General features: G+C 39.0%; 4 protein-coding genes and 1 pseudogene across 8 annotated transcripts; 4 read left to right on the plus strand and 1 right to left on the minus strand.

Moving 5' to 3' along the window:
* Positions 1-1,076: 1,076 nt before the first annotated feature.
* LOC107875823 (NADH dehydrogenase [ubiquinone] 1 alpha subcomplex subunit 1) lies at positions 1,077-12,570 on the minus strand. The gene is made up of 3 exons (XM_016722667.2): positions 12,311-12,570; positions 12,073-12,191; positions 1,077-1,311 (listed from the first exon to the last, which is right to left on the minus strand). Exons 1-2 carry the CDS (start codon positions 12,416-12,418, stop codon positions 12,093-12,095), a joined length of 207 nt encoding a protein of 68 aa, XP_016578153.1. The 5' UTR covers positions 12,419-12,570; the 3' UTR covers positions 1,077-1,311; positions 12,073-12,092.
* Positions 9,298-11,275, plus strand: LOC107873881 (centromere-associated protein E-like). Its single transcript, XM_047414573.1, is given in 6 exon segments — positions 9,298-9,385; positions 9,482-9,678; positions 9,734-10,477; positions 10,561-10,650; positions 10,696-11,144; positions 11,146-11,275. Coding segments are annotated over 6 exon segments (1,698 nt in total).
* Positions 12,571-13,062: 492 nt separating the features above from the next.
* On the plus strand, positions 13,063-16,907 carry LOC107875819 (pentatricopeptide repeat-containing protein At5g50390, chloroplastic). Of its 4 annotated transcripts, none has more exons than XM_047413970.1 (2): positions 13,063-15,353; positions 16,770-16,904. In XM_047413970.1, the coding sequence occupies exons 1-2, from the start codon at positions 13,267-13,269 to the stop codon at positions 16,801-16,803; spliced, it is 2,121 nt and encodes a 706-aa protein (XP_047269926.1). In that variant the 5' UTR covers positions 13,063-13,266; the 3' UTR covers positions 16,804-16,904. The 4 variants fall into 4 exon arrangements, with proteins under 4 accessions (XP_047269926.1, XP_047269925.1, XP_016578151.1 ...); XM_047413969.1 differs by having other exon boundaries at positions 16,767-16,900; XM_016722665.2 differs by having other exon boundaries at positions 13,064-15,390; positions 16,770-16,907.
* Positions 16,825-21,362, plus strand: part of LOC107875821 — a 13,964-nt pseudogene continuing 9,426 nt past the window's right edge.
* On the plus strand, positions 17,475-21,362 carry LOC124899350 (18S rRNA (guanine-N(7))-methyltransferase RID2-like). Of its 2 annotated transcripts, XM_047413973.1 has the most exons (8): positions 17,475-18,293; positions 18,421-18,504; positions 18,589-18,644; positions 19,579-19,635; positions 20,018-20,067; positions 20,213-20,365; positions 20,922-21,221; positions 21,330-21,362. In XM_047413973.1, exons 2-7 carry the CDS (start codon positions 18,498-18,500, stop codon positions 21,082-21,084), a joined length of 486 nt encoding a protein of 161 aa, XP_047269929.1. In that variant the 5' UTR covers positions 17,475-18,293; positions 18,421-18,497; the 3' UTR covers positions 21,085-21,221; positions 21,330-21,362. The 2 variants fall into 2 exon arrangements, with proteins under 2 accessions (XP_047269929.1, XP_047269928.1); XM_047413972.1 differs by having other exon boundaries at positions 17,475-18,504.

A 21,362-nucleotide genomic window follows, 5' to 3' on the forward strand; every position in this document is an offset into this window, starting at 1 on the left:
AGGTTAAAATGACCCAAATTAGGAAATGACTATAAAGTGAAAATAGTATACCCGATTGACCAATTTTTGAAAAGATATCAAACTTGAACTATTTATTTTCCTTTAAATTTTGTTCCCCTTTCTAACTACTAAATTAGTTGAAAGTCTCGATTCTAAGCTCCAAACACAATACCGCACTACCAGTAAAAAAAACAGAATTAGCGATGGACAGATTCGGTATCAAAACAACAGGTCTTCAATCCTATTTAGAGATGGATATTAAAAAAATAAATAAAAATTAGCTACAAGCAATTTAGTAGTGGACTTGAAATTCATAGCAAATTTCTTTTGCATTTTTAAATAGTGACCCAATCTATTTCTTCAACTAATATTCACCATTTTGAATATTTGTGTCAATTTTCGACCTTCAAGAACTTGGATGTCTTTTAACCTTAGCCTCTAGTATCTGAAATTCACTAATTCAACTACAAATTGTCCGACGCTTCTCCTGCTAAAAAGTTATCTATTCTCAAGGCTTGGATCAGAATATGGCATGTCTTATTATCGAGAATATCCCCCTCAATAATTTTAATATATAAAATTGTGTATTGTCATATTTTGGATGTCTTGGTGGTATTAAATGTCAATACGTTGTCCGTCTTTGTAGTTTTTATTTCCTTTTTCTCTATTTATGTATGCAGTATGCTTTCTTTAGAAAAGAGCAATACTGCCCAATCAAAAGTAAAAAGTACCATTTACTTTTCTCTTGATATAACAAATCAGCGTCCTCCGAGTTCTCTTTCTTGGGCCCGAGCCAACCACACTAGTTTCTTATATAAACAAAAATCCCCAAGGTCCAGTAGTATACAGTTCGAAGCTCGGTGAATAACAACCCCATCTTTCCACCCTACTCAACTTACCTAACAGGCTTTTTTCAGTGGTAGGATTTGAACCAGTAACGTGCACATAGCCCACACATCAAGCGTCGTTATTACAAGAACAAAGCCCTTGTTTGATTAGGAAAACACATCTGGGATGCATTCTACAATAATGGCCAGCTACCAATTTCAGTGCTTTTAGTGTTGCACAGAAAAAAATTCCAGTCAATCACTCTTTTCAAGTAAAGGGTCAATAGTGAAAATTCCACAAAAGTTCAAACACAAACCAACAACTGCACAAGATTCAACAAAAAAGCATTTCACAACTGTCTCATTGTTATAAAGCTCCTAGGCTATGGAAATCCAGCAACAAGAAAAGGAAGAAGACGATAATAAAGTACTTTGCACATGATCTCAAGCCTCGGAGACCAGTTTATTCCCAAATGCAGGTTTCCTGCAAGGCCACAAGACAATGTACAATATAAGTACAAGTTTGATGCACATGAATATATCGTAACAGAAAGTAGCAATCTTAACCAATGCGATGTTCACTCTTGTCAAAATGTGTTGAAACTAAGAAGGAAAAGAACCAAAGTCCAAATATACACCAGCATGACAATGGACTTGAAGATATACAATGACAACTTAAATTAACAAGGTCATGCACCAACAGCTTATAAAATCTCTCTTTTCAGTGTCAAGTGGCAACCGTGCAGCATTTCACAAATCCAACAATGATGGAATGCCTATGGAATTTTAATACCGATGAAGCTCGTAGTACTTGGAAGAAAATTCTGAAATTGATGAAGCAGCTCGGAAACTGATGGAGGAAAATTGGAAAGACCGGGAAGAACCTAACATGAACTAAGCCACATAAACATCTCGTTCTTAGGTTTTGAATAAGGTGATCTAAGGAGTGATTCAAAAATGGTACTCGATTCTATATTCAACAAAGTGGGAAATTTGTCAATAGCTGGCATTTGCCTGAACTGCAAGGTCTACAACCTTGATACCTTCTTAAGAATAGAAGTTCAAAGTGATAGCTTGTCCTGAAGTTAATAAAAGTTTATGTAACAGTGTGATGATAAATCATACACAATGGTATGATTCAGTAAGAAGTCATAGCTACAAGGTTTTTTCAGAAAGCCGGAATTAACAAGGAACTAAACTTAAGAAAAATCATACGAAAAGAAAAAGGGAGATACGAGATAACCATATAGGATAATCCTGAACTTACACAAGTGGCAATAATTGCACCAGACTATTCTTACTTTGGTTGAAACTCCTTGTTTGTAAACTGATAACAGCATACAAGATCCATCTCTCCAAATTTTATTGACTCATATTTCGGAATGACTCACCATTTAATCACTGAATTTTTCGGATTCCTTGGAAACCCTTAAAAAGACACAAGTGGCAAAGAGGAAGGCAACAAGGATATTTGCTCAAATATGGACCTACTCCCCACCCCACCCCACCCCACCCAAATCTCACACAAAAAAAGGTACAACATTTCCAATTAGCACTTGCATAACAGAAAAGCACTCAAGTTCAGATAGCCCCATATATTTCCTCAAAATGAATCAGGGCATTGTAAGTGCCACACCCGTCCCTATCGTCAATATTGAAACATAACTGGGTTTATCGCAATTAAAAATTGTTATAGTTGGGTTTTATCGCAATTAAAGGCAAGTTCTACCGAGTAGTGGTTAGACCAACTTTGTTGTATGGGGGAGTGTTGGTCAGTCAAAAAACTCTCATGTTCTAGAAGATAAAAGTTGCAGAAATGAGAATGTTGTGATGAATGTCTGGGCATACGGGGATAGATAGGATTAGAAATGCGGCTATCAGGGATAAGGTGGGAGTAGTTTTGATCGAGGATAATATGCCGGAAGTGATGTTGAGATGATCCGGGCATGTGAAGAGAAGATGCACATATGCCCCCAGTGTGGAGATGTGAGAGGTTGGTGATGGTCTCAAAAGAGGTAGAGGTAGACCGAAGAAGTATTGGGGAGGGGTTATTCGACAGGACATAACATAGTTTCAGCTTACCGAGGACATGACGTTATATAGGAGGGTGTGGCAGACATGAATTAGAGTAGAAAGTTATCAGGTAGCAATGTGTTGTCTTGTAGCCCATTCATATTAGTAGTCGTAGTATTGCTCCTATAGTTTCTTGTCCTTCGATTTTCTATTACTATATGTTGTGTCTTGTACCTCGATTATTTTATGGTAGCTTCTATTCTATTACTACCTGTTGTTTTTCTTAATTGTTTGTTGTTTCTCGTACTTTTGTTACTTCTTTTTTTCGGGACTGTTTTTCTTGAGCCGAGTGTCATTGGAAACAGTCTCTCTACCTCTAAGGTAGAGATAAGATTTGTGTACACTCTACCCTTCTCAGACCCCACTTTGTGAGACTACACTGGGTATATTATTGTTGTTTATATAAGGTCGCATTGTCAGTGGGCAGCAAATGGCCAAATCTCCCATATCTTGTCATTATGATGTAACTCCTCCAAACTTCCATTCTCCCATTTTTTTGAAAAATTCTCCTAAGACTAAGATTTTACTTATGAAAGGCAAAGGGGCCAATGAATTTGGGCCAAAGCAGGCAGCAGGTCAACATGCTTGCTTTGGCATAATTTCATTGGCTACCTTTGCCTCCCCTTTTATTTTTTCTCCGTTTTAATTCGTTTATCTTACTTTTCTTTTTTATCGGCTATATATTTTTTAAAAATTACGTAAAACTTATTATAAATCACAATAATTAACAACTTAAAATATTTAAAAGATATAAAATCGAAATTGCATCAGTGCCACTAAAATTGGGACAAAATCAAAAGTATTATAAATCACAATAATTAGCAACTTAAAATATTTAAAAAAATTAATTGACTCTCGAAATTTTATAAATACCACAAAAGTTGGGACAAGGAGAGTAACATATATTATTTGAAAAATACATATTACTATAAATTACAATAGTTAACAACTTAAAATATCAAAAAACATATAAAAAATATGATTTACTATGTAAATTCTATTAAATTGAGATAAAAAGTGATATATACTAACACCGGCTCCTTGATATCTAATCCAAAATATAATGCAGGTGTAGAACAAGATTGTGGACATAAAAATTGAAAAAAGAAAATCCACTTCGGCAAATTTGAAAATTTCTTCAAAAGAGGCAGTTTTAAATTTCCTAAATTAACTACTTGATTATAGTTGATATTACGTCATAATAGTAAGCATATTTTAACGTCTTTTTTTAATTGCTCCACTAGGGATGTGGATGGTTACAAGTTGTGGTACTCTGGGAGCGAGAGGCGTAGGAATGGAGTGGGCATCTTAGTAGATGAAGAGTTTAGAGGTCAGGTAGTAGAGGTGAAGAGGATCAGCGATAGGTTGATGACTATTAAGTTGGTCATTTGGGGGTTTACCCTGAACGTGTGTAGTGCTTATGCGCCGCAAGTGGGATCGGAGGGGGAGGAGAAGATGCGGTTTTGGGAGGCTTTGGAGGAGGTGGTGAGAGGAGTGCCTAGCTCGGAGAAGATTGTGGTAGCAGGAGATTTCAACGGGCACATCGGGGCGTTACCGGGAGGCTTTGGTGATGTGCATGGTGGTTTTGGTTTTGGGGAGAGAAATGAAGAGGGGGCTACCCTATTGGAGTTTGCGAGGGCCTTTGGGCTGGTGGTGGTGAACTCGGGCTTCCCGAAGAAGGACGAGCACCTGATCACCTTTCGAAGCGCGATAGCCAGGACCCAGATTGACTTTTTGTTGCTTAGGAAAGGGGATAGGGCGTTGTGTAAGGACTGTAAGGTCATCCCGAGTGAGAATCTTTCAACCCAGCATAGGCTCTTGGTTATGGATTTGGGTATAAAGAAGAATAGAAAGAGGAGGAGTAAGGAGTGTAGACCTAGGATTAAGTGGGGCGGCCTGACGCCAGTGAATGCGTGGGAGATAGGGGAGAAGTTGGCGGGAATGGGGGTGTGGGAGTGTAGGGGGGTCGTGGATAGTATGTGGGATAGGGCGGCTAGGTGCATAAGGGAGAATGCAAGTGAGGTGTTGGGTGTTTCTAGGGGCCGGGCCGGGCACCATCGGGGGGATTGGTGGTGGAATGAGGAGGTGGAGAAGAAAGTGGGGACCAAGAAAAAGGCGTATGCTAAGTTGGTGGAGAGTAAGAACGAAGAGGAGAAGCGGGTAAACAGGAAAGAGTACAAGCTAGCGAGGAAGGAGGCTAAGTCAGCAGTCACGGCAGCTAAGACGGCCGCTTTTGAGAGCTTGTATGCAGGGTTACAGGGGAAAGGAGGGGAGAAAAAGTCGCTAAGGCTAGGGAGAGGAAGGGTCGTGACCTCGATCAGGTGAGGTGCATTAAGGGGAAGGACGGTAGAGTGTTGGTGGAGGACGGCCACATTAAGAATAGATGGCAGTCGTACTTTCATAGGCTCTTGAATGACGAAGGGGATAGAGCTATTGTGTTAGGGGAACTGGAGCACTCAGAGGAGTGTCGGGATTTTAGCTATTGTAGACGTTTTAAGGTAGAAGAGGTTAGACAGGCTGTTCGCAGGATGCGAAGGGGTAGGGCGACGGGGCCGGATGAGATACCGGTGGAGTTTTGGAAGTTTGTTGGAGAGGCTGGTATAAGGTGGTTGACTGGATTGTTTAATGAAATCTTCAAGACGGCAAAGATGCCCGAGGCTTGGAGGTGGAGTACCATGATCCCTCTCTATAAGAATAAGGGTGACATACAGAGTTGCAATAACTATAGGGGGATTAAGTTATTGAGTCACTCTATGAAGATCTGGGAGAGAGTGGTCGAGGTGAGGCTGAGACGGATAGTGTCTATTTCGAAGAACCAGTTTGGATTTATGCCTGGCCGCTCGACGACGGAGGCAATTCACCTGGTACGGAGGTTGGCGGAACAGTATAGGGAAAGGAAGAAGGACCTGCACATGGTGTTTATCGACCTGGAGAAGGCTTACGACAAAGTCCCCAGGGAGGTGCTTTGGAGATGCTTGGAGATGAGTGGAGTACCGCTGGCATATATCAGAGCAATTAAAGATATGTATGATGGAGCGAAAACTCAGGTGAGGACGGCGGGAGGAGACTCAGAGCATTTCACTGTCCTGACAGGATTGCATCAGGGATCTACTCTTAGTCTCTTTTTGTTTGCGTTGGTGATGGATGTGTTGACGCGGCGTATTCAAGGGGAGGTGCCGTGGTGTATGCTTTTTGCAGACGATGTAGTTCTGATAGATGAGACTCGAGGGGGTGTGAATGACAAATTAGAGGTGTGGAGGTAAACTCTTGAGTTTAAAGGGTTTAGGGTGAGCAGAAGCAAGACAGAGTATGTGGAATGCAAGTTTAATGACGTGAGGCGGGAGGATGAGGTAGTAGTGAAGCTGGAATCACAGGAGGTTTGTAAGAGGGATAGTTTCAAGTATCTCGGGTCCGTGATCCAGGGTAACGGTGACATTGACGAGGATGTCTCGCACCGTATTGGGGCGGGATGGATGAAGTGGAAGCTCGCGTCGGGGGTGCTGTGTGATAAGAAGGTGCCGCCCAAGCTTAAAGGCAAATTCTACAGGGTGGTAGTCCGTCCGGCTATGTTGTATGGAGCAGAGTGTTGGCCAGTCAAGAACTCCCACATCCAAAAAATGAAGGTGGCAGAAATGCGGATGTTGCGCTGGATGTGTGGGCTGACTAGAGGGGATAGAGTTCGGAATGAGACTATCCGGGAGAAGGTTGGTGTGACTCCAGTGGAGTGCAAGATGCGGGAAGCCCGATTGAGATGGTTCGGACACGTGAAGAGGAGGGGCATGGATGCCCCGGTCCGTAGGTGTGAGAGGCTAGCGTTGGATGGTTTTAGGCGGGGTAGGGGTAGGCCGAAGAAGTACTGGGGTGAGGTGATTAGGCGGGACATGGAGCAGTTACAGCTCACCGAGGACATGACTCTAGATAGGAAGGTCTGGAGGACGCGAATTAGGGCGGAGGACTAGGGCCAGTTTGAGTCGCTAGTGTAGGGAATTACTTGATGGGGGTTTTATGCCCGTTATGATTTCGTGTTCCATGTTTTATTACGAATCTGTGTGCTTTTCTCTGTTTTATATTACTTATGGGTGCCGTATTTATGTTATGTAATCTTGTGCTGTGCTTGACTATGTGTTTGTGTGGTATCTCGTGCCTTGAGCCGGGGGTCTATCGGAAACAGCCTTTCTACTTCTTTAGAGGTAGAGGTATGGACTGCGTACATCTTACCCCCCAGACCCCACTAGGTGGGAATATACTGGGTTTGTTGTTGTTGTTGTTGTTGTCTATAGCTTTTTAAGCCTCACTTTGAGAAGCAATAATCTATAAGTTAATTTATGAAATTCAAATTATCTCTTTTGAAGAAAGTCCATTCTTATCCTGATTCTCAAGCCCAAAATCTTGTTCTTTTGAAGAAAGTCCATTCTTATCCTGATTCTCAAGCCCAAAATCTTGTTCTACACGTTCAGTTGTTTTAGTGAAATTTGTTCAGAAAATGGGAGAATCAAAGATTGGGGAAGCTTTACACCAGTTTTAACGGCAAGATATGGGAGGCTTCTGCCATTTTCTAGCCACTGCCACCGGGGCTGGAGGGTTTTAAGGGAGTATTTATTAAAAACTGCAATATATAGCTCCGTTATGGATTTAACATTCGCTAGCTAGGATAGTGCTGATGGAGCTATATATCACAGTTATGTCCAGTACAGTTTTGACGTCCCATTTTTGTGATTTAATTAGTTTTCTGTATCATTTTAGTTCCGAACTCAAGGAGATAGCCTAGAATCTAAACTGATTTTCAATGAACATCACTGGATATGCAACGGATCGTATCATCATTCATCACCATAGAGATAGTGAGAACTAGGCAGTTCATGCTCCAAATCCACCACACAATAAATGTGCCCTTGTCATTCATGACAGCCCTAGTCAAAACATTCATTGCTTAGAGAAAAACACATGGAGAGGGCGTCGACCATCTAGATTCTTCAAACCAACTTTGGGGAACCCATTAAGCATAAGAAAGTAGAAAGGCAAAGTATTGTTAAGAAAACCCATCATCACTAAATGCCAAGTTATAGACTTGACTATAGTTGATAAATCTAATGGATTATGGGTGAATCAGTAATCACATGAGAATCAAACTTATGATTAACCTACAAAATGCTTCTCCTCGTACAGTGGCAACTATTGCTTCTCAAACTGAGGTTAAAGATGCACCAATTTTTAAGTTGAAACTTTTAAACCACACTGCAAACAAAGATAAGCTTTTTTTAATACTACATTGCTGAAGCCCAAAATTGATGGATTAGATGCAAGCTTTACTTGCTCGGATACCAGCCACACTAACCTTGCAATGCTGTTCTTGTACTCCAACAATATTTGAAACTTGAAACTCATCACCTTTTCTCACCCGAATATAATTTCCTAGAGGTTTTTTAGTTGATAGCAATGGCGAAAATAGTTCTTAATTCGAGTAATGACCTCACCTAATTCAGAATCTGTAGTGAGATAAAATAGAAAAGCTTTGACACACTTAACAGACACTTCTAGTAGCCATTTTCCAGTAATCAATTTGTTTTCAAAATTATATGGTTGCCACCTGCCCGTAAAGCATTACTTAATTTTCCTCTATGACCCCTAAGAACTCTGATACTAATGAATAGTGAATTCATATGTTAGCCAGAATGATCACAATGAAAATGCATCAGAATATGAAAACATGTCTCAACCATTGTTTATGTATTTACTTATAGATACAACCTTGTCTTATTTTACTTTGATTCATAATCTCAGTGATCATGGGTACTACTTTTTTAGAAAAAGGAATGTCATGGGTACCACTCTGATAAAAGTTGCTTATTTATGTTACTATTAATTAGTAATCAAATTATTAGCAATCAGTTGCCTGATAACCAAGACATTTTAAGATTTCCATGGACCATGACTGTCTACCACTTTACCATAACAGAAACTGGCCCTTAGCAACAGCTGGATCGATAAAACTCATTTCATCAAAGATAGAGCACAATTAAGGGAAGTTTTTGGTATTATTTTCCCTCAGCTTCTTCTTTGTTTCGTTAACATCTCTTTCGAAAAAATTAAGAAGAATTTACGGAATGTTGGACGAATAGTAGGTCTATTGAAAAGCATTCAAGGATGTGACCTAATGATCATTTCAAATGACAACCACAAGAGATCAAGGTCCAAATCCTACCCAAGGCAGAAATGACTAGGTGAATGATTTTATTCCCATCTCTTTATGCCTTCAAGGAAGAGTGACGCGGTGCATGTGTTGGAGGTAGCTGGTAAATAATCAAGGTACAGCGCGAGCTAATAGGGACAACACGTTATAAAAGGTCAGTTAAGATACTGGTTAGAATGAAAAAGAATAATTAAGGGTGTGTTCGATATGGAGAAAAACATTTTATGGAAAGTGTTTTCCTATTGTCAGCCCAAAACTGCCATACGCAATGGCCAAAAAGAAGCTGACCCCGCAAGTACAACAACCCGAAAGCAACATACAAGACTTAAAGGAAGAAAACAATCAGTCTAAAGCAATGGAAGAAGCTTCTGAGAAACTTGAAAACCTCAAGAACTTGACAGCATGCTTTTGAAGGAGACTATTGAGAAACGCCAACAGATGGACTCACTCGTGCAGGCAAAAGGGTGTCTGGAATCGGAACTGAAAAGGGCTGACTCGGAGAAGACTGAGTTGCTGACCGAGTTGACTGAACAGGTGATTCAGCTGGAGATTGAGAAGAAGTTGGTGTCTGTGTTTGTTGCTGTGCAGGTATGGGTACTATGTTGAGGTTGTTGAGAATGAGAGGGATGGGTTGCGTCAACAGAATGATGGGGTTGCGGAGAAGCTGAAGAGTGTGGAGGTACAAATGCGCGATGTTTTGAGAGAGAAAGATGGGATTGAGAAGCTGTTGAATGGAAAGGAGAGTGAGATTGATCAGCTTAGGAAGAAACTGAGTGATGTTGGTGATGAGATTGCGAATGAGAGGAGTGTTTACGAGAGGATTTGTCTGGAGAAGGATGAAATGAAAATGAAGCTTGACGCGCAAGTAGAGGAAGCGGATGGATTGAGAGTGAGATTGGTAGAAACTGAGAAGCAAGAGAAGGAGATTGAGTTAGAAGTTGAGAAGTTAAGGGTGGAATATGCTGCTGTCAAGAAGGAAATTGAGGACAGAGAAAGCAAGATTGAGTCGATTGTGAGAGAGAAGGAATTGGTTGAGAATAGCCTGTTGGATTCGAATAAAGTGACTGAAGAACTGAGGGGACAGATTGATGTGGTTGTTAGGGAAAAAGAAAGGATCGAAGTGGAGAGGAACGCAGAAGTGAAGAAGAATGGTGAGTTGCAAAACACTATCACGGGTCTTACTGATTTGGTGCTGAGCTTGCAAAAGGAGGAGACGAAATTGCGTGATAATTTGGACAAGTTGGAGAAGAAGTGTTTGGAAGGATTAAGGAAGGAGGAAGAGATGGAGAGAAAGATAAATGAACTTGTGAAGGGAAACAACGAGAAAGAGATTAAAGTTGAGAGCTTGATTGAAGAAAAGGGTGTTGTTGAGAAGGAATTGGACGAGGCATTGAAGCGATTAGATGAAGAGAAGAAGGAGATTGAGAAGAGGCGAAAGTTAAAATGGAGACTGCAATTGTTGAACTGCAGAAACACTTGGCTAAATTCAAGGATGTTGTTTCTGAATTAGAGGTGTCTCGCAATGGTCAAGAAGAGAAATTGAAGAATTTGGAAGCTGAAGTTGGTAAGTATAAGGCTGCACTCTAGTGAGTTACTCTTGAGAAGGATGAGATGCAAAAGGAATTTGTCAATGAGGAACAGAATGGTGTAAACATGAAACAGATTGAAGAAATGGAGGATCACATTAAAAAAATTGCAAAGGAGGTTGAGCAAACCAAGGATGATTACCACGACGTTGTTAGAGAAAAGAAAGTGTTGGAAACTCAATGTCAAGTGTTGAACAAGGAAATTGCTTGTGTCCAAATCTCACTCGACGAAGCACAGAAGGAAATTAGTGCTATGCAGTACAAGGTTGAGTTGGCAAACAGCAAGTCCGAGGAAATCTTGAATGCTTTGAGGACTGCTGCAGGTTCAGTCTGCTTGGATGGTGAAGGTGCAAATGTCAGTGTGGTTGGTGAAAAACAAATGAATGGGGAAGATGTCAAGCCTTATGAAGCAGAGTTGGAGGCCATCAAGAATGCAATCAAGAATAAAGAGAACAAAGTTGAGGAGATGCAGAGACAGTGAGTTCTTGCGGTTTTCAGAAGCTAAAGCACTAAAAAAGAAGAATTTCTGGACCTTGTTATCTTCAGCAACAACAATTGTTGCTGCAATGTCTCTTGCGTATGTTGCTCGTGGCCATTGAGCAAGGGAATTTTATTCAAACTGGTAATGACAAGTCCGAAGAAATGACTTGAGTTTTGATCCCATAGCGTACCTCTAAGAAGGCACATGATTCTGCTGGTATCATGCCTAAGCTTGACAATCTGACTACTGTTAGCTTGTTTCAACATCATATGTAACAATCTATTGACTGTTTTGTCATCCTTCCATATGAAATAATATGAAATCCCTTTAGTTTCCAAAGAAAGTACTAGAAGTTCTCTAAGTTTCCAATAACAAGTATGCCTCAGTCCAAAGATTCTTATTCATGTCAAAGAGATCAATGATTTAAAGTTTTTCTACTTCAAAGTTATTGAAAAAAAAAATAAAAAATTTTCCTATTGTCTTGTATTCTGTTGGTAAAATTTTTGGAAAATAAGGAAAATGATTTCCCTAATGAAAATAGGGAAAACAAGTCGCATTGTCTCCTCCCAGCCTCCAACCACCTATCCCAACACCAACCCCATTCTATTAGTTCTGTCTTATCTTAGATATATACAAATGCTTTCAGGATAATATCTTTTACTTGCATACCGCACACAAGAAAATAAGTAAGCATATGGAACACACTCTAAAGCTCATTTTTCAACTCTTAAATTGGGTAAGTATCGGAGCTCATAAGCAAGATCACGCAGGAAATTTCATCATCAAAGGCAAATTCGACCACCAATCAACAGAAGAGAAGAATAACCCTAATTCATCTAACAGACAAAAGGAAATCTCCCTCATTAGCATCAAAACAAAAATGATAATATTAAAAGGGGAAACTAATTAAAGTACCATATAATGAGAAACATGGCCTAAGACGAAGAAGAAGAAGGAGAAGCAAGCATCTCCATCATTTTCTTGTCCCGCCTTTCCATAGCAACATCCCACATATCATTTCCAACGTGCTTTGGCTGCAAATATTAATCCAAGAAAACCAATTGGGTGTCAAAAAATGCCGCTAAAATGATAGATATCAAAAACCCAAAAGGGAAAAAGATGAAATCTTGGATCTAGGGAAGAAGGTACCAACCCGGCCATGAGCAGCTTTGTGGATGTAATACTGAGAATTACCCATAATACAAAGAAAACCAGCAATGATTCCAAGTGGAAGAACAGCTTCTAACCACCTTAAACTCATCTCTCTCGCTTGTTCGTTTCGTTTTTCCCTTTGTTATCACAGATTGATTTGCAGTGGCCAATCTTGACTTCCACTTTTTCCCAATTAATCCTCTACTCACTCTCACTGCAGGCCCATTTTGTATCTGCTTGATAGACCTGGCGGGGGTCAGTTTTTAATTATTTTTTTTAAAAAAATTTATAATTATTTTTTAATAGTTATTTGGACTATCAATTCCCCGTGACACCTTTTAATTGGTTGTGTTACACACATTTTATAATTTTTGTTAAATATTCAAAAGTGAAATAATTTTCTATACAATATAAATATTCAATAGGAACCGGGCTTAGTTAGAGGGTTCAAATAAATTTTTGAGATAACTTTAAGTGACTGTCGATCATTTAAACCTTTTCCTTTTTAGTTTATCCCAAAAAAAAATGTAACATTACTATAATTAGAAATAATTTATTTTAAAATTTTCTTTTTACCTATTTTATTCAGCCAAAACTATCACTGAATTATTCAGCCAAAACTAACACTAATACTGTCAATTCAATTAATAACACGAATAAATGGTTATACAACTATTGAGGGGCAAATATGATCAATAAAAGAAAATAAATACAATGAATTAAATAAAAAGGATAAAAATTGTTTTCTTGACCTCTAAAAAGAGAAGAACGAAAAACAAATTCAAAAAAAAAAGCGACGGATATTACAAAGCTCGAGAAATGAAATGAGCTTCCTCTTTTTACATGTCAAAAACAACCTTTTACCTTGTCTAACACTTACTTCCTATTTTGTTCCGATCCATCAAATTCGATGCATTGATGACCAATTGACGGCAATTTCTCCAAATCTGATTGAAGATGGACTTATCGTTGCCATTGGATCAGCTACGGAACAGCTGTAGGTATGTGACTTTCTTGACAGACCCACATGTACATGTTCTGCAGGAAAGATTTCTCCTTTCCGGGCGTTGCACCTTATTCAGCAAGAAGAAAAGGTATGGAAATGCGTTTTCTCAGATAAAAGCTTCACATGGGTTTATAAAGCCAAGACCCATGATGAAACCTGAAAATTTAAGTGAAGAAACAATTTCGAAAGTAACTGAAATTGGGTATTCAGTTTCAGGGATTAGTGCTCAAATAGAGAAGCTAGTTTTTCATAAGAGGTATCATGAGGCGCTTGATTTTTTTGAGCTGTTAGAATGTGGAGTTGATTGTCAGTTAGATAGTAGCACCTATGATTCTTTGATAACTGCCTGTATTGGGTTAAGGTCGATTAGAGGGGTTAAGCGAGTGCATAATCATATGGTTACTTCTGCATTGGTATTAGACCAATATTTATGGAACAGGGTATTGTTGATGCACGTAAAATGTAGGATGATGTTAGATGCACGTAGCATATTTGACGATATGCCTGAGAGGAACTCGGTTTCTTGGAATACAATGGTTGGAGGGCTAGTGGATTTGGGGGATTATTTGGAGGCTTTTAGGTTGTTTTTCATGATCTGGGAAGAGAACTCTGCTGCTGATTCTAGGATATTTGCGACAATGATTCGAGCCTCTTCTGGATTAGAGGTTATGTCATTGGGACAACAGCTTCATTGTTGTGCTTTGAAAATGGGGGAAGGCGATAATTGTTTTATATCCTGTGCTTTAATTGACATGTACAGCAAGTGTGGTAGCATAGAGGGTGCTCAGTTTGTTTTTGATATGATGCCAGAAAAGACCACGGTTGGGTGGAATACAATTATTGCTGGCTACGCTCTCCATGGCTATAGCGAAGAGGCTTTATGTATGTATTATGATATGCGAGATGCAGGTGTCAAAATGGATCACTTCACATTTTCAATCATTATCAGAGTTTGCACGAGATTAGCTTCACCGGAGCATGCTAAACAAGCTCATGCTGGGTTAGTTCGGCATGGATTTGGATTAGATATAGTTGCCAATACAGCACTAGTGGATTTCTATATGAAATGGGGAAGGATAGAAGATGCTCGTAATGTTTTTGAGGGGATGCCCCAAAAGAATGTTATTTCTTGGAATGCCTTAATTGGTGGATATGGTAATCATGGCAGAGGGATTGAGGCGGTTAAATTATTTGAGCGAATGATTCGAGAAGGAATGATGCCCAATCATGTTACTTTTCTGGCTGTTTTATCTGCATGTAGCTATTCAGGTTTATCAGATGATGGGTGGGAAATATTTGAATCAATGCGTAGAGATTACAAGGTGAAGCCTCGAGCAATGCACTATGCATGTATGATTGAATTATTGGGTAGAGAAGGGTTTTTAGATGAAGCTTTTGCATTAATTAGAGATGCTCCTTTTAGGCCTACTATAAATATGTGGGCGGCCTTACTGACAGCCTGTAGAGTCCACAAGAATTTTGAGCTAGGAAAATTTGCAGCTGAGAAACTTTATGGGATGGAACCAGAAAAACTCAGCAATTACGTGATGCTTTTGAATATATATAACAGTGCAGGCAAGCAAGATGAAGCTGCTGCTGTTGTTCAAACATTGAAGAGAAAAGGACTCGGAATAAAGCCTGCATGCACATGGATAGAAATAAAGAAACAGCCACATGTTTTCCTGTCTGGAGATAAGTGCCACGCGCAGACCAAGGAGATATATGAAAAAGTGGATGAGCTTATGCTGGAGATTTCTAAGTATGGCTATGTTACAGAGGGAGAAACCTTACTCCCCGACGTAGATGAACAGGAACAAAAATTGCCACATTATCACTGTGAAAAATTGGCAATAGCTTTTGGGCTCATAAGCACATCCAGTTCAACCTCATTGCAACTTGTTCAGAGCCATAGGATTTGCAACGATTGCCATAATGCAATTAAGTTGATAGCCATGATTACTAAACGAGAAATTGTTGTTAGGGACGCCAGTAGATTTCATCGATTCAAGAATCACACGTGCTCTTGTGGTGACTACTGGTGATTGAGTTCTAACCTACATATGAACTGTACTTTTGTATGTAATTCAATGATTTTACTTGAAAAAAAAACATATAGATGTGTTTGGTACGAAGGAAAATGTTTTCCATGGAAAATATTTTGTTTTTATGAAAAATAAGTTGCTCTCTTACTTATTTTTTATGTTTGGTTGGTGAGTGGAAAATATTTTTATAGTGTTTGGTTGGTGAATAAGAAAATATTTTTCAGAAAATATATTTTTCAGAAAATATCTTTTAGTATTTAGCTATAAAGAGTGACAATAATTAAGAAAAATAATTTCGACCCTGGAAAATATGTTTTTTAAGGGTGTGTTCGGTGCGGAGGCGGAAAATATTTTGTAGGGAAATAAGTTGTTTCTTATTTATATTCTTGTGTTGGTTATGCAAGTAGAAAAATATTTTCTAAAAATATTTGTATATATTAACAAAAAACAATGAGAACGAATAGGGTAAGAAGGTGGGATAAGAAAAAGTTTTGAAACTTTTTATAAAAATAAATTAATTTTTTTTAGAGGGCCTGGTTGGGGGGGGGGGGGGGGTAGGGTGATTGGGAGGGGGGGGGGGGGGGGGTGGGGGTAGGATTGAGTGATTGAGAGTTGTATGAACATTTAACTTGATAGCGAGTTTGAAAGAGAATTTTTTTTTTGGTTTCCCATCCGGTACCCGCATTGGAGTCTGACTAATCCAAATTCGCGCCGCGTAGGTCCCAAGCGCTCCCTACCAAGGATTTTTCCATATCCAGGGCTCGAACCCGACCTCTGGTTAAGGGAGGAGCAACCCCATCCGCTGCACCACATCCTTTGGTGGTGTTTGAAAGAAAATTTTGGAAAATGTTTTACTTAATTTTTGAAGAAAAGTCATTTTTCTTATATTCTAAAAAAATAAGTTGATTTGGAAATTTTTTTTCGAAATATTTAAGTCATTTTTTTTTTTATGAAAATGGTATGTTTCCAAATGATAAAACATTAGTTGGATCAAATTGTATCAAATATAGACATTTCAGCCTCTGACAGAAATGCAAGGTAAGGCTGCGTACAATACACCCTTGTGGTGGGATCCTTTCCCGGACAGCGCGCATAGCGGTAGCTTTAGTGCACCGGGTTGCCCTTTTACACTATTTTGGCAAAATCAAAGGGGATCTATCGAGTTGCATTTTCATGTCTAGATTGCTTAGCTCAAACTTGCGAGCTCCAAGTTATTATATGAAACAAATGTTCAATTACAATACACAAGCCAAATATCAAACTATGATTTGACTTTTGACACTATATAACTAATTCCAAAAAAATGACTTCCGATAGAAATTTCATGTTGAGTTACTCGTGATACCTATTTCTGACTTTCCTTATGGATTGAGAAAATATGACTTGAGTTATTGTTATTTGGGTGGTAGTAGTTCAAGTTTGCAATGCATGTTGACGAATCTGTAGTTATCAGCGGATGGCCCTTCAATGTCACCAGTTCCTGAGCAGCACCAAGCTATCGAGACTCCACATCAGCCTGTACCATATGGAAGACCATCAGAAACATACTCAGAGGCTGGCTCCTCATCTCAGCCACCTGAACCAACAACACATCAAGTTACTCAGCAGTTCCAGCAACTTGCTGTGCAACCAGAACCTGCTGCAACTCAAGCATTACCTGCATCTAGCAAGTCAATGAGATTTCCACTTCGGCCTGGAAAGGGTAATAAGGGCACTAGGTGCATTGTTAAGGCCAATCATTTCCTTGCTCAGTTACCTGACAAAGACTTGCACCAGTATGATGTGAGTGCTCAAGCATTGCTAGTTCTTCTAGTTATGAACTTCCTTGTATTATTTATTTAGGGTCTTAGCCTGATATTGTTTTCATCCTTTCTAATGGATTCCAGGTTTCAATTACTCCAGAAGTATCCTCTCGTGGTGTCAACCGTACTGTTATGGAGCAGCTGGTAAAGCTGTACAGAGAGTCCCATCTTGGGAAGAGGCTTCCAGCCTATGATGGAAGAAAAAGTCTATACACTGCAGGGCCCCTCCCTTTCATTCAAAAAGATTTTAAAATCACTCTTCTTGATGATGATGATGGGCCTGGTGGTGTTTGGTGTGTTCCTATGGTTTAAGAAGCCAGACACATTTTTTAGCAGTATTTAGTGTATCCTTTTTCTTATTTGTGTGGGCAGGAGAGAAAGGGAATTTAAAGGTGGGATGTCCTAGGATTAAGCCGGGATAAAAATTTTGCTGCATTTATGCCGTCAACCAGACATAGTGTAAAGTTTATCCCAAGCTTAATCATGGGATATCCCAACTTATCCCATTCAACTTGGGGTTATTTTATCCCGTCTCCCATGTGGAATAATAATATCGGACTATAATCGTAGGATAATTTTGTCCCCGTACCAAATGATATCCTTTAAGATCGTTTTAGAGGACTAGCTTGAAGCTATCTCATTTCCTCTTGTAATCCCGATGTATGTTTGTATGCATATTGGTCTTGTAGTAAAAAGAGAAGGTAGACAAGCTGAGAAACCTCTTTTTATCGTTTGTTTCTCCAAGTATGGGTGGTCTTCTCGTTTATAGTTAAGCTTATTAAGTGCATATGGTCTAGATTCTAGTGCATAGGGAAGAAGAAGAAAGGAGTCATCATATTTACAAGGTAATGACTTTTCCAATGTGGAGAGTGTTTTGTGGGTTCAATTTAAATAGGAAATAACCAGGTGTTTAGCCTTCTTATATTTTTTTCACATTGGAATGAAGTGTTTGACTGGCCTTTTATACTGTAGAATGAGAAAGTGCCTCAATGTTTACTAGTGTAAAATTATGCAATTTAGTCAGTTTGCTTGTGCTTCTGAGTTCAGTCAGGTAGAAGAGGTCGTCCTGTAAACCTGACTGATTGTAACTTCTGGAATTGTTTCACTCACGTATTCTACAGCTGTATTTTCAAAGTAAAGACACTCGTTTTTGCATTATCAGTTGTTTAGTTTTGAGATTTCACACTTCTTTCACCGTATTCAATTAGACAAAAATGCAAAGGAAAAATGATGATATTTCATTCTTTCTTGTTTTCCGAAGGTTGCGGATCAGGTCTAAGTGGGGAAACACTCACTGAGCATGGACACCAGTGGCTTGGTTTGGATATATTAGCGTCAATGCTTGGTATGTAATTGTCTTCATATACTAGTTAAAAATTTGATCTTGCTATGATCAGTATCAGACTGCTAAATGATGGTTTTATTCAAGATATTGCATTGGAGCTTGAGGTTGAGGGTGATCTGATTCTGGGTGACCTGGGTCAGGTAGGTTGCTTTGTTTCTTCTGATTGCTTCATCCTGCTCTCAATTGTTATTTAAAATGCTAGATACACCTTGTTATTATTCTATTATCCTGTTGCTTGGGCTGTAACTTCTTAAAACTTGTCAAGACTCCTGCATGATCCACCACCCAGAGTACGTATCTCATCAGTTGAGACATCTCAAAGTGGCCAAAAAGGAAAGGCAAATACTGCACACGACTATAGACTTAAGCATGCTAGCTTCTCGTGAAAACATTAAACATATGACAGTTCATTTTGCTTGATGTATATTTCTTCTCTGTTTTGATGATATTCAAGTGATGATTTTCAGCTTATAAGTTTAGAGCTGTAATGCTACTCTCAAATTGAGAATAGATTATTCCACAATTCCATATCTTATATAATTTTGCAGGCAGGTCATCTATATATTAGGTGGAGTTTTACATCAATAATAGTTCATGTACATGTCTTCCCTGTGCCCCCTTATATACTATGAATGTTGATATGTTTATCACAAGGATAATCTGCCTGAAACTATCGTCTATATTTGGGATTTTCTAGGCAAAGGCAGAGAGGCATATTCTTAGTCATTTGGATATGGTTTTCCAGCATGATTTGTTTGCAAGGTCTAGCTTCCGTTTTTTTTTTTTGTGCTAAAAGACTTGAGAAGATGAAAGATCATGAAATGTGGTTGTCTATCTTGGTTGATAGTGCACTCAATTGAGATTACTTATCAACTGCGTTGTGCCACTATTTGTTCTGTGAAATTTAATACCTCGTAACATAATTATTTTTTTCAATGCTCTTGATAAAACTTCACATTGATAGAGATGTTACAAGTTGTCAGATAATGGGTAGTTCAAATTTGTACCTGTTATATTTTCTTGCTACATGTTCTTTTATAGAACATCATAAATAATTGGTTGCATCTATCGCAGGGTTTAGGGCTTCGACCTGGTATTCTGGATGGTGCGATCAGTTTCTCAGCTGTGCAGGTAATTTTCCCCCCTTTTTCTTTGTTGAGATTTTTAGTTATCTCAGCCTATAATGATTATAGTATCAGGAGAACCTTGACAATTCAGAATTATGTGTGAAATGTTATTTATTGTTTTTTCATAATCAATTTTGTGCTTTTGATATGAAATAATTAGCCTGTGCACTACGTTCAAGTTTCAAGAGGCATGTATGTCTTGCCATAGTCTTCATAATCTCATCATCTCCTTGCAAACATTCTCTAGTTATGACTTTAATTGTGAATTTGGTTCTTGTATGACTTACCCTTAGATTTTTTTGGTGATTTATCAGTACACACCAATTTGTATAGCCTTTTAAGGCATAGTGCTTATCAGTTCTGATATACTTAATTTTCCCAAGCAGTGGTTGTGCAATGCTGACAAATCTTGTCATGAACCTCGGATAAGATTGAAGTAAGTAGAAATTTCGTTCTTATTGTTAGTTGGTCAATCGTGCATATTAATCTGCTCAAGATCCATTTATGATGTCACTGTAGTAGAATAATTTCATACTCCTAGCTAGCTATCTAAGTAGTGAATTTTTCCCATAACTTTGCAGGGCTTTCTTTAGTTCCTTGTATAGATGTTTGGGAAGGGGAGCAAGAGCAGTACTCCAGGTCTATCCTGAATATCTTGCTCAGAGAGAGCTGATTCTGGGTTTTGCCATGCAAGCTGGATTTTCTGGAGGCATAGTTGTTGACTACCCACACAGGTTAGGAAGTTGTAGACTTAGTTTATTGTCATTTTTCCCTAAATTTGTTGTGAAGTCTTTTGAAAATTAGCGATTGACCTATGTGCAGCTCATTCACCAATTGTCGACCCTGAACTGAATTATCCTGGCATGTACAACAGGATATGACTAAGTTGCACTTTTTTCATTCTAGTTAAAGCTTAATTGTGTTAGTATTGCTTTCTTTGCATGTTCCCCGTCAATTTATTTGAATCGAGGTAGTTTAGGCCATCTGTAAGCAGCATCAATTAAAGTAAATAAACATTTGTCAACCACAGACTGCTTTTGCAACCATTAGTTCATCCTCTGAACTTCCCTATACCTCTCTCATGCTCAGCATTTGCCAATTGTTATAAGCCTGTTTGGTCAAACTTCTAGGAAGCCATAAGTGCTTATTTTGTTTTTGAAAAAGTGTTTATTTTAGAGTTGTATGTTAGCTCTTCCCCAAGGATATTATCACAATGCACTTTCAAGTGAAGGTTCATTTTGATTTGGTTGCAGTTCTGACACAAGATTGTACATTCTTTTGTTGTCACAGTTCTCAAAGGAGGAAGGAATATTTAGTTCTTACTTGTGGTCCTCCGTCCCTCAGCACCACTACTCCAGCAGGAAAGCGTGAAGATGGAGAGAGTTGTTCTGATGAAGACAGTAGCGAGGATGAAGAAAACCAGACAGTAAGTAATTCAAGGGCACTGGACTAACTGCGTTGAAGCTAACCAGTGGCTGCGCGTGCTGATCTTCATCACTTAGGGATGTTCTTACAAGGGAGGCAGGCTGATGCACCCCAAGAGGCCCTCCAGGTTCTGGATATTGTTCTGCGTGAGTTGCCAACGAGTAGGTATGTTTCTTTACCTGCTCTAGTTTCTGTTCGTCACAAGTATTGATTCCTTATGGATTGTTGATTTATTGTGATCATCTTTTCTCCTTAATTTATTGTTTACTGCAGGTATTGTCCCGTGGGCCGTTCTTTCTATTCCCC

This window comes from Capsicum annuum, chromosome 6 (genome assembly GCF_002878395.1).
Source record: "Capsicum annuum cultivar UCD-10X-F1 chromosome 6, UCD10Xv1.1, whole genome shotgun sequence".
In the NCBI taxonomy this organism is placed as follows: Eukaryota; Viridiplantae; Streptophyta; class Magnoliopsida; order Solanales; family Solanaceae; genus Capsicum; species Capsicum annuum.

What these genes read in the sequence shown, in the direction of transcription:
- LOC107875823 (XM_016722667.2), bottom strand. Translation starts at nt 12,418, where the DNA reads ATGAGTTTAAGGTGGTTAGAAGCTGTTCTTCCACTTGGAATCATTGCT. An exon ending in ACAAAGCTGCTCATGGCCGG is followed by an intron (nt 12,192 to 12,310) that starts GTTGGTACCTTC and finishes TAATATTTGCAG; the next exon opens with CCAAAGCACGTTGGAAATGA.
- LOC107875819 (XM_047413969.1), top strand. Translation starts at nt 13,267, where the DNA reads ATGGACTTATCGTTGCCATTGGATCAGCTACGGAACAGCTGTAGGTAT. An exon ending in TGCTCTTGTGGTGACTACTG is followed by an intron (nt 15,354 to 16,766) that starts GTGATTGAGTTC and finishes TTTGGGTGGTAG; the next exon opens with TAGTTCAAGTTTGCAATGCA.
- LOC124899350 (XM_047413972.1), top strand. Translation starts at nt 18,387, where the DNA reads ATGATGATATTTCATTCTTTCTTGTTTTCCGAAGGTTGCGGATCAGGT. An exon ending in TATATTAGCGTCAATGCTTG is followed by an intron (nt 18,505 to 18,588) that starts GTATGTAATTGT and finishes GTTTTATTCAAG; the next exon opens with ATATTGCATTGGAGCTTGAG. An exon ending in TCAGTTTCTCAGCTGTGCAG is followed by an intron (nt 19,636 to 20,017) that starts GTAATTTTCCCC and finishes TTTCCCAAGCAG; the next exon opens with TGGTTGTGCAATGCTGACAA.